The sequence below is a fragment of the Leptonychotes weddellii genome, chromosome 4, assembly GCF_054177405.1.
Source record: "Leptonychotes weddellii isolate Sample4059 chromosome 4, ASM5417740v2, whole genome shotgun sequence".
In the NCBI taxonomy this organism is placed as follows: Eukaryota; Metazoa; Chordata; class Mammalia; order Carnivora; family Phocidae; genus Leptonychotes; species Leptonychotes weddellii.
In genome coordinates, this window is record NC_138372.1 from 94388674 (window position 1) to 94401122 (window position 12449).

Sequence of the window (12449 nt, forward strand, 5' to 3'; positions counted from 1 at the left end):
CGGGAAGCCTGCTTCTCCCTCTCCCACTCCCCCTGCTTGTGTTCCCTCTCTCACTGTGTCTCTCTCTCTGTCAAATAAATAAATAAAATCTTTAAAAAAAAAAAAAGCATAACTCGGGCACCTGGGTGGCTCAGTCGTTAAGCGTCTGCCTTCAGCTCAGGTCATGATCCCGGGGTCCTGGGATCAAGCCCTGCATCAGGCTCCCTGCTCAGCAGGAAGCCTGCTTCTCCCTCTCCCACTCCCCCTGCTTGTGTTCCCTCTCTCGCTGTTCTCTCTCTGTCAAATAAATAAATAAAATCTTAAAAAAAAAAAATAGCGTAACTTCATGGGGTGATATAAAAACTTTCTAAGATATATTGGATAGAAGAGCAAAATGCTATAATATCCTTTTTGTGTAAAAAATAAAAACCCATATCTAAGCATAAATATTATTATATACACATGTGTATATAAACAGGTCTGCTCAACTATCCATAGTATGTATGTAATATATATGCAAGCACGCATATCTTTATGTATACTATACATACTTCAGAAAGAATTAACAAGAAAGTGTTAAGCGTGGTTACCTCTGGATATTGAGACAGTAGTTAGTTGTATACCTGTCTGTCTGTCCCATTATATATTGATATTGTATTAAGTATCATTTTCTTGAAGTAAGAACTATATTAGTATTTGGGTTTTTCACAATATTTAACACAGTGCTTTACAAATAGGTGTTCGATAGGTGTCGCATTTCTCATGTAAGCATCTATAACAGTTGACATGACAAGATTTACAGTTGGAAAATTTAAACTAGAGAATAAATTTGGTTGATGTTACCAGAAAATTTAGATTTTTACAGTTTGCCAGTAATGCTCTACAATATTTTGGCTCTACATCCACTAGGCCTCACTCTCAGTTCTAGCCGCTGTCTTGGATCATCACATTGAGAAGAGTCATTGATTTTAGTCATCCTTGTGATAATTTAAGTCTCATCATGATAGAATTCCTTGGTTTTGTTGTTATTAGGAAGTATCAAAGGAGATGTGGCAAGAATACAACTTTGAAATCAGGAACACCTGTAGAATTGTTTTAGCCCTTAGCTATTAAATATGTGGTTAACTTGTTTGGCAGTATAGCCATATCTACAAATTGAGTTTTGATCTTTCTTCTGCAGATGGGACTCCCACATATTCTATTTAGCAGCCTCATTTTTCTTTCTCACTCCAGAATTGCTCCTTGTCCCTCATAAAAACAAGCAACTTAAACATTTGGTGAGAGAATGGAGCTATCTGGTCATGCATTCCACAGTCAATTCAAAAGGAAGTACTTTTTCACATTTACATAAATTTAGTGGAATCTTGTTGCAGCAGTTCATTTTGTTTCTATAATAGACAGCAGTCCTTTTCCATTGGCCTTTTTTCCTACAGTAAATGCTCCTAAGATCCTTATTATCCCTAAGAACTCAAAAATTTGAATTTTAGCCATAAGTGTAATGGTCCACAAAGTAGATAAAATATTGCCTCTTAAAAGCTTAAGGTTTTCTACTTAGTTTATTCATGTATAGAAGTAATGATTTCCAAAATTCTATATGTGAAAAATGTTTATTTTTATAATAAAATAAGATGTAAATTGGTTGAGTTCTCAAGATGTCCTTGTATATCTATATGCAGCATGAACTCGCTGCTATTCTCTATCTAATGTTTGCTGCCTGAATTAATTAATGCCTTCGGTTGCTGGAGTGAATTACAGAGCACAGGAAGATGTGTACAAAGAATTGAACTTGTGTATTCCACTTAGCTTCAATCATCATATAAAAATGATTTGTTGTGTATTTTGCCATTGGCCTCATCAGAACATCTACTTTTAAAATTCACCAGGGAAAGAAAAGAAAAGGAAAAATGTCAGCGTTGTATTTTTTTCCCCATCGATGTTCCTCCTTAAGCCAGCTTGAGTAAGTAGTAGGAGGTTCAGGAAAACATTTATTAATGTTTTCATAACCAAATGTAACATAGTCATCTTTTTAGGTACACAATTAAGTCAAGCTGTAAGAATCTATCCCAGTATCTAAGTTTTGTCCTTATATTAATATAACCTACACCCACAGTTACCATCTGCAACATTTTCTTCCCTCTCCAGTAATACGAAAATACTCTGGCACCCTGAAATTATCAGACTAAAGGATAGAGTTCTTGCACTCTTCTAGGAGTCTGCTTGAGTTTATTCCTTCCCAGTTCTTGCCTTTCTTTTCCACAAGAAACAGACGTACGCTTGAGGCAGATGATGGGCAGAGGGCAGCTATAGAGAAGCAGCATCTCTTTTCCTGGATGATCCTTGTTCGTCTGCTCAGCTGCTTTTTAAATTGACTTACCAGATCAGGAGCTCAAAAATGTTACTGTCCGGTTCCTCTCATCAGTCACTGTACCCCTGCAAGGGAGAAACTTCCTTCCCTTCTTCTTAATGAAATAATCCGTGCAATTAATGAGTATTTACTCAAGATAAACTGCATAATGAGTGTCAGCCTAGTGTTGCCCCTCAACATAAAGAGTATTATTGCATGTGGAATCTCCCTGTAAAAAAAAAAAAAAATACTCATTTTCTGAGAATAGAATTTCATTTCAGCTTTGAAGATTTTATTACTTCTGAACACTGCAACTACTTTTTTTTTTTCCTGTTTCTACCTAGGCTGACACCCAGATAGTTACAACATAGACCAAACAATTGGCAGAATGTCTTCTGTCTCCTCGACAGCACATTCTTGCAACATTGGATTTTTCTTCTCCACAGAACTCATTCTTCACATCCTTTAATGAATATTAAACCAGTTATGACTATATTTGAGAAGCCATTATTATCTCAGCTCATTGGTACTCTAGAACCAATAGAGTGGGAAGAATTAAAAATTTACATTCTTTGAAATTTGGTTGAAAAGAAATTCTATCTATCCATGAGGGTAATACTATGATAAAGGTTACAGAGACTCATGTCGCTATTTAAAATTATAGCCAACTGTAGCTTAGTTGATCTCCTTATGAAATCGATTCCTAAAGAGTCTGACAAGAACTAAACTTGAGTCTTAGCTGTTCATATTCCCTTTCCCCTTCTGTAGAAAGATTAGTCAGAACCGAAACAATACCTATCAGTTGGAGAAAAAGAAGAGAACCTATATTTTACCTGAATATTCAGTCCTTGAATAATTAAGAGTTCATCATACTTGGTAGAAAAATATTACTGTCATAATCATGCAACGTTTCCTAAGCAAATGACCTTTCACAGCAAGAGAAAGCTGGCCAGTAACTGGAGGCAAGGACTTGAAGGAAAGAAACCTTGATGGTGTAGAGTATTTTAGTGATTCAGGTAATGCTTTCTTGTAAGTTACAAAGAACCTCTTTCCCTGCAGCCTCTAAAGCACTAGATTAATATTGGATTAATAACTTAGTATCTACTTCTCTGTGATACTAGAGGAAATCACACAAATTATGGATTAGTGCCACTACAAATTCATTGTTTCTAAACTCATTTGGGCCTTCCCAGATACTCAAACTTTTATGCATCCTTAGTTCTTTCTCTTTGTCTCTTTCTCCACATCAGTTTTGAATGTTTTCCATTCTCTCCAAATCACCTAACCCACCCCAGCCCACAGCAGTGTTTCCTAGAAAAAAAAAAAATTGAATCTGTCAGACATTAACTCCCTCAGTGTCTAGCCCCCATATTTATAAACTTATTTACATATACCTACCTTTATGTCCTTCCTCCATTCTAAAGGAAATACATCCTTTTTCCTATTTAGAGCTAATCATTCTGTCCGCGCTCTAGTTTTAGACTCCTACCATCTCTTCTGCAGCCTTCCTGTATTGATTATTTGCTTGCTCCCTTTCTCTCCCTGCCTCCTATATTTTCAGCTTCTCCTCATCTAACTACTTTCCCACAGACGACAAGCATACTTGGGTTTCTCCTATTAAACAAGCAGTAAGTAAAAAGCCCTTGAATCCGGGCTCTCCTCTAACCTGTCTCCTTTCTTTCACAGTCAAGCTTCCTGGATAAAGTCACTGTCTTCTTCAATCCATGCACCCTGGCTTCTTACTCCACTATAATACACTAAGACTTTTCTTACAGATTCATATACAACAGCACACACAGTGGTCTCTTTCAGTCCTCACCTTATTTATTCGACTGTTCTCACACTGTTAACCATTCTGTTCTTCTTGAAAGTCACTTGTCCCTTGGCCTCTCCCTTCTGGTTCTTCTCCTACCTTTCTGACAGTTTCCTTCTCAGTTGCCTTTGCTGGCTGTTCATCTTGCTTGTCCTGTGGCTGTTAAAAACTCTCCAAAGCTCTGTCTTTCGATTCTCTTCTCACTCTACACGCTCTCCCTTGGTCGAACTCATCTATTTCCATGGCTTCAGCTGCCACCTGTATTCAGGGAAATCATTAGGCCTAAATGTCCAGATAATATATTTAGTGGACATCTCTGCTGGGATGTTCCACAGGTATCTCCAACACATGTTTTTGTCTTTCAGGAAATCAGTCTTGCTTTTTTTCCTCAAACCTAAACCACTACACCTAGTCACCAAAACCAGAAAACTTAAAGTTATCGTGGACTGTTCCTTTATTCTCATCCTCCATATTTAACCATTGACCAAATACTGAAGAGTCTTTTTTTTTTTTTGTCTCCTATATCCAGTCCCTCCTCTCCACTCCTGGTATTTCTTTAGTCCCATTTTTCATCATATCTTTCTAGAAGTCTTACAGTGGCCTTTTGTTCTCCATCTTTTCCCACCTGCATCCCCCAATTCATTCTCACACAGCTGCCAGAATTGTCCAAAAAAGCACATTTGATCATGGTAACCTGTTATATCCCTTCAGTGATTCAGTGATCCACCATGAAATATAAGACTCAAGGCCTTCCATGGTCTGGCCACTGCTTATTTCTCCCTCTCTTTCTCTCACTATGTCTCTAACTTATCTGCTTCATTCCAGAGGAGTTAGGATGACTCCAAAGTTTTTATCCTAAGCAACTGAAAAGATAGACTGGCCATCAACTAAGATGAGGAAAGCTATGGGTGAAACAAGCTTGGGGGAGATGAGGAATTAGAACATTTGAATTGAGAAATTTATTAAACATCTAGTAGAAATGTGGCATTTAGGAGACAGGTCTGTCTGGGCTAGAGATAGAGATTTGGGTGGCATCGGCAGAGAGATGTATTTAAAACCATACAACTTGGGTGCGATCATCTAGGGATGATCGATAAGTTTAATAGAACTTTCTACAATGATGGAAATGTGCTCTATTGGTGCCATCTTATAAGGTAGTCATTAGCCACATGTGACTATTGAGCACTTGAAATGTGGCTAGTTCTACTGAGGAACTGAATATTTTATTTTATTTTAATTAGTTTAAATTTAAATAGCCATATGTGGCTGATGGTAACTACATTAGGCAAAGTAGATCTAGAGAGTAAGTGTAGATGAAGAAGAAAGGAAGACCAATGACTCCACCACCATTAAGATGTCAGGGAGATAACGTGAAGCCATTAAGGAACACTGAAAAAGAGCAACTAATGAAGTAAGAAAACCAAGAATGTGATGTCTTGGAAACCAAGTGAAGAAAGTATATCAAGGAGGAACAAGTGATCAACTTAATTAACTTAAAATGACCAAAAGCCTTGATAATACATGGTGCTGAAAGGATGGGGAGAAATAGGCACTTTCCTGAGTTACTGGTGGAATGACATCTGTGGAGCAACTTGGTGATATCTACCAAAATTTAAAATGCATACTAGATCCAAGATAAGGACAAGGAGCAGAACAGTGCACATAAAATGCTTTACTTGTGTATATGTATGTGTGTGTGTGCTATATGTATATATACCTATATGTGTAGTGTGTATATGTGTGTGTGAATATGTATTTATGCATATAATTACTTATATATACACATAGACAATATCTCCGAAAGGACACATAAGAGGCAAGTAGTAGTGTTTGCCTCTACATTGAAACTGAAGTGCAAGAGCACTGTGGTGGGAGGGAAACTCACTTTTTTTATAGTATACCCTTTTGTATTTTATATTATATGCAAACATTTATCTAGTCAAAAATAGTATATTTTAAAATAATAGGGGCGCCTGGGTGGCCCAGTCAGTTACACATCTGCCTTCAGCTCAGGTCATGATTCCAGGATCCTGGGATGAGCCCCACATTGGGCTCCCTGCTCAGTGGGGAGCCTGCTTCTCCCTCTGCCTCTGCCACTCCCCCTGCTTGTGTTCTGTCTAGCTCACACTCTCTCTCAAATAAATAAATAAAATCTTTTCAAAAAAAATAAAAAATAAAATAGCAAAAATGATTATAGAATATATAACAGTAGGTAACTCTTAAGCATTGTTGTGCTAAATACATTGTTTCAGGTGAGTAGTCTTAAATGCTTATTTTGTCTTAAAAAGTATGTTTGTGGGGTACTTGGGTGGCTTGATCGGTTGGGCATTCGACTCTTGATTTCGGCTCAGGTCATGATCTCAGGGTTGTGGGATCCAGCTCCATGTTGGGCTCCATGCTGAGCATGGAGCCTGCTTGGGATTCTCTCTCTCCCTCCTCCCCCTGCCCCTGCTCCTGCTCATGCTCACTCTCTCTCTCTTTCTCTCAGAAAAAGTAATTTTAGTGTTTAAAGCATGATTTTAAGTTCCAGGCATTTCACACAGAAATGCCATGATTGACTCTCTACCTAATTAATTGCAAAATAACCACCTTTTCATCATTGGGAGCCTTTTATTGGGTTTCTCTGCAATTCAGAGATTATCTGAACATTTTTAATTTTAGCCGTAATATCTGATTCTGTTTCCATGAAGTGCCATAAGAATAAATACTCTCTCAGTTAATTCCTTCAAGGTTTTAGAAAGAGACAAACAGAAGGGAAATGTAGGGGGGGTTTTCCATGATTTATACATAAGCCTGTATGATTAAAGAGGTTTCTATTTAGTTTTGTGCTATAACCTCCAAAATGGATGCTTCTACTTGATGTAGTTTTAAATGATGTCCAATAAGTCATTAACAAAATTATTTGCTTGCTAAGATCAAGTAATTTTATCTTCTTTTGGTGGCATAAGAAAAGAAAAACAAGGCAAACTGTTTTGAAATGATATGGTCTCCTTCTTGTTGATATCTACAGAAGGGGCCAATAGGAGGCTCTTCTGTTATGAAGCTGTTTTGATAAAGATTGGAACACAATAAAACTACACAGTGAGGCAAGTGACTGAGCTGATATGTCAGTATGTCCAGTATCAAAACTATACTCAAGAGTTTTTTGTTTGTTTTCACAGGGTTTTTTTTTTTTTCTTGGTTTATCAAAGGATTTGAAAACAAAGATTTTAAGAAGAGGTGGAGTTCCCAGAAGTGCCATTAATTTATATGTCCCATTCTCTTTTTACACTCAAAATATTAAATGTTTCTAGTTTCCATCTTATGGGAACATCCTAATATACTGGTACTTTCCAAAATACTTTGAAGTCCTTGGACAGAGGCCATTGTAATGACACTGTACTAAGTATTTGACAGAGGGTTTATAATCGAAAGGAGTTGTGTAGTACAAGTATAAATTACTGCTATATTGATATCATGGCACAGTGAAGTACTCTGCAGCCTCTTGAATATAAAAGAATATTTCTACATTTGGTTCCAGCAAACACTATTGTGCTATTCTGAAATCCACAGCACAGAAATTATAAGACATCCGCTCATAAACAGAAAGCAAATCACTATTCAGCAATTCCTGCTCTGTTTCCTGCCAATTTCAGATAATTAAAACTTTTTTAAGCCTTTTATTCTATTCTGCTTTCATTCTGCTTCCTCCACCAAAAATGAAAGATTTAGAAATTAAAACTGTGCATATAATAGTAACACCAAATCTTTGCCTTTTTCCCCTCTTATCCTATGATGTTAACTTTCTTCATTATTGCAGACCTCAGGATATCATTGTGTTTATAATTGGAGGAGCCACCTATGAAGAGGCTCTAACAGTTTATAACCTGAACCGTACCACTCCTGGAGTGAGGATTGTCCTGGGAGGAACCACAGTGCATAACACGAAAAGGTAAGGGAGAACATTCAGTCCTACGACTCTGTTCCCTTTCCTAGAGAATAAAGCTTAAATTTATAAAGCTGAATAAATGCTGGTAGACTAAAATGCATCAGTTCATAGTGTAATAGAGATGAAGGATCTAACTCCTTTAGCTTCATAAATCAGCCAGTTAGGTCAAAGACCTGAAGAGTAAGGACCAGCCTGTACCATTAACAATTTATATTTCCTGTGTTCAAAGGAGAAATGTTATAGCCACAGACTGGCACTTTGAATATACTGAAACATAATGGTTTTGAATTCTGCGAGTTTTTCTCTTTTTGTTGATTAATTATATTCATTCAATAAGTATTTAGTAAGAAGAATACAAAGATGAATAAGATTAAAATCCTACTTCAAGGAAATCATTGTCTATTAGGAAAGATAGAACATAAAAAATAAAAAAATAAGTGCCTAGAGAGATAGACTAAAGAGCCATGGATTATCAGAGTGACTAAGAAAAATTAGCAAATGTTTCATGGAGAAGATAGTGCATAAGCTGAACCTTGGGTAGAAAATGGACATGAGGGAGAGAACATACTAGGCAGAGTTAACCACATGAACAAGTTACGGAAGCTGTAGACAACAAGCATAGAGAAAGGACGGCAAATAGTCAACCAGCTGGAATGTGCATAATAAGTGAGAGGGTTGACTGAATGCCGTAATTGTGAAAGGCCTTGAATTCCAGGCTGAGGAATCTTCACTTTCTTGTCTAGAAAATGAAGAATCATTGAAAGTTATTTAAGCAGTAAAATTTCAAGAGGGTCACAGTATTTTAGGAAGATTAATTTGGAAACTAAGGGTAGGAAAGACAGGAGGAGGAGACTGGAGAAGCGTGGCATGATAATTGAATTTAATGATTAGAGACCCTGAGAGATCCAGGCCGAGCCATGTACATACGCATGGATATATTGGGAGTCATTAGAGGTGTTTGTGTACTTTTTCCTTTTGTATTTTTTTTTTTAGATTTTATTTATTCATTTGAGACACAGAGATAGAGAGAGGGAGAGAGGGAGCATGAGCAGTGAGAGAGGCAGAGGGAGAGGAGAAGCAGGCTTCCCGCTGAGCGGGGAGTCCGATGTGGGGCTCGATCCCAGGACCCTGGGATCATGACCTGAGCCGAAGGCAGACGCTTAACCATCTGAGTCACCCAGGCGCCCCTCCTTTTGTATTATTATTTGGCTTTTTAACATAACTTTTCCCCTTTACTATGGAAGTAGTACACATTCATTCTGAAATTCTTTTAATTCAGAAAATATAAAGAGAAAGAAAAAGCTCCCATAATCTCACCACTGTTACACTTTGATCTTTTCAGACCTTTTATTTCTTTTTTTTTTTAAGATTTTATTTATTTGCGAGAGAGAGAATGAGAGACAGAGAGCATGAGAGGGAGGAGGGTCAGAGGGAGAAGCAGACTCCCTGCCGAGCAGGGAGCCCGATGTGGGACTCGATCCCGGGACTCCAGGATCATGACCTGAGCCGAAGGCAGTCGCTTAACCAACTGAGCCACCCAGGCGCCCAGACCTTTTATTTCTAAGCCTGTATAAACATTTATATGAGTGTATCAGCAGAAAAGGGATTTCTTCTACATTCTGTTTTATGACCTGAATTTTGTAGTCTATGATGTAAATATAAACATCTTTTAGTGTTAAATATATAATCATTCATTCATTAAAGAAATATTAATTGAAAAGTAAGATTACCTGGGTTTGAATCCTGACTTTCCCTCTTACTGTTTATGAATTTAAGCAAATTACTGAAACTCTTAGTCAGTTTCTTTTTCTTTTTTTTTTTTTTTTTAAAGATTTCATTTATTTATTTGACACACAGAGAGAGACAGCTAGAGAGGGAACACAAGCAGTGGGAGTGGGAGAGGGAGAAGCAGGCTCCTGGCTGAGCAGGGAGCTCGTGCAGGGCTCAATCCCAGGACCCCAGGATCATGACCTGAGCCGGAGGCAGAAGTTTAATGGCTGAGCCACCCAGGCACCCCTCTTTGTCAGTTTCCAAAGATTACTGGCCATTTATATATTTCTTTTTGAATTGTCAGTTCATATTCTTTCCCATTTTGCAATTGGGGTATTCCTTTTTTTCCCAGTAATTTTATTAATTATATCTATATAATTAAGGATATTAACCATTTGTTACATATTTTTGCAAATAGTTTTCCTTGTTTGATGTTTTTGTTTTACATTATTCACAGTATTTTGTTGTATAAAGGTTTTATTTTATTATATTTTATTTTTTACTTTTATGTAGTCAAAGCTACCAGTGATTTCTGCCTTTGGTGTCATGCTTATTAGTTCTTTTCCAGCCAAAATTATATAAATACTAACCTCTATTTTTTCCATCATTTTTAGGACTTGCATTTAAAGTTATAGCTTTATAATCTATCAAAATTTTATTTTGTAAACTGTGCCATAGTTTCCTTTTATAATTTATAGAAATATTACATATACTTACATACTTCATTACATACAGAGAAGCATACAAATGGTAAGCAGACCACTCAATGAAATATGACAAAGTGAATATAACTATGTAACCACCACCCAAACCAAGTAGTAGAATGTTACCAGCACCTCTGGAAGTCTCCCTTATGCCTCATATCCCCTCCTTGTCACAACTCCCGCAAAGTAATCACCATTATGACTTCTATCACTGTAGATTAGTTTTACTTGCCTTTAAAGGATGCTTGTTGGATGAATAAGAAACAGGTTAAAAGTAATCTATTTCTGCCTTTCTCAAATAATACAAGGATCTTGGAAGGATCCTGTGAAGGATCTCTAATCAGCTTCCTCCCAACTGACTATCCCAAGCTATCATTGTCCAGCATATTGGTTCCATCTTGTTTTTATAATCCCCAAATTAATCATCATCATTATTTTCAGTTATTATTTATTTAGATTTACCCATGTATTTGCCCTTTTCCCTTCCTCCCACTTTTTCACCCTGGTCCTTCTTTCTGATCCAATCTTCTTCTTACTAAAAATATCCTTTAGTAGTTCTTTCAGCTCCTGGTCAACTTGATTTTTTTTTCTAAAAACATCTTAGTTTAAGTTTAGAAATCCAGGTTGATAATTTATTCTCAGCACTTAAAAGTTAGAAGGCAATAGAATATTATTTTTAATTGTTGCTGTTAAGAAGTCAAATAAATAAATAAAATCTTAAAAAAAAAGAAGTCTCCTCTCACTATAATTGTTTTTGGGGTTATAGGCAATATATTCTTCTCTGATTCTTTTTAAGATTATCTTTTTGTCTTTGGTGTTCTTGTTTCAGTATTATGTATCTAAATGTGGATTTATTTTTATTTATGCTACTTGGTATGAAAATTCATGTTTGGCATAATTACTGGAAATTTTCCAGTCATTATTTCTTTGAACATTGCTGCTTTTCTGTTTCCTCTGTTCTCCCTTTTTGGAACTCCTGTGAGATATGTGTTAGGCCTTCATCTGTCTCTTAACCTCTCATTTATACATCCGTATCTTTCTGTGCTGCCTTCTGTGTAATTTTTTAGATCAGTATTCCAGTTCAATAATTCTGTCTTCATCTGTGTTTAATTTGTCCATTCAGTTTTTAACTTCAAAGGTTATATTTCTATGCCTATAAGTTCATTTTGCCTCTTTTTCAAATTTGCCTGATGTTTTTGTTAATTTCTTCTTTCCTCGTGTTTTCAAATCCTTCATTTTTCTTTAATCACATTAGTTCTATAACCCCAAATACTTTCCGGTTCTTGAGCAATTAAATAATCTTTTATGTAAAAGTAAGAAAGTGAGGCTGCTTTGCAAAAGGTCTAGACTAGATTCTTCCAACTAGCCAGCTTTGGTATTTCTTTGTCTGACCTGACAGTATGCTAAGCAGTACCCTGAATTATGTTTGAGCCAATAGCATTAGCAATAGAAGGTTTGATAAAATCTTGAGCAGGGGGGCACCTGGGTGGCTCAGTCATTAAGTGTCTGCCTTCGGCTCAGGTCATGATCCCAGGGTCCTGGGATGGAGCCCCGCATCGGGCTCCCTGCTCGGCAGGAGGCCTGCTTCTCCCTCTCCCACTCCCCCTGTTTGTGTTCCTGCCCTCGCTATCTCTCTTTCTGTCAAATAAGTAAGTAAGTAAGTAAGTAAGTAAATAAATAAATAAATAAATAAATAAATAAATAAATAAATCCCTGCTCAGCGGGGAGCCTGCTTCTCCCTCTCCTACTCCCCCTGCTTGTGTTCCTGCTCTCACTATCTCTCTTTCTGTCAAGTAAGCAAATAAATAAATAAATAAATAAATAAATAAATAAATAAATAAATATCTTGAGCAGGATTGTTCACTGGTCCTAACCAATGAAACTTTTTAAGGAGGGAGTTACTGTGGTAAT

The 12449-nt window shown here is 36.8% G+C and overlaps 1 protein-coding gene across 2 annotated transcripts in view; it reads left to right on the top strand.

Annotated features, from left to right (window-relative positions):
• The window catches only part of VPS45 (vacuolar protein sorting 45 homolog), a 67026-nt gene that overhangs the window by 30424 nt on the left and 24153 nt on the right, over positions 1 to 12449 (top strand). For both annotated transcript variants that reach the window (XM_081815861.1, XM_081815862.1), the window contains one exon: positions 7936 to 8067. In XM_081815861.1, the coding sequence (XP_081671987.1) occupies positions 7936 to 8067 (132 nt within the window). The remainder of the gene's footprint in view (positions 1 to 7935; positions 8068 to 12449) is intronic.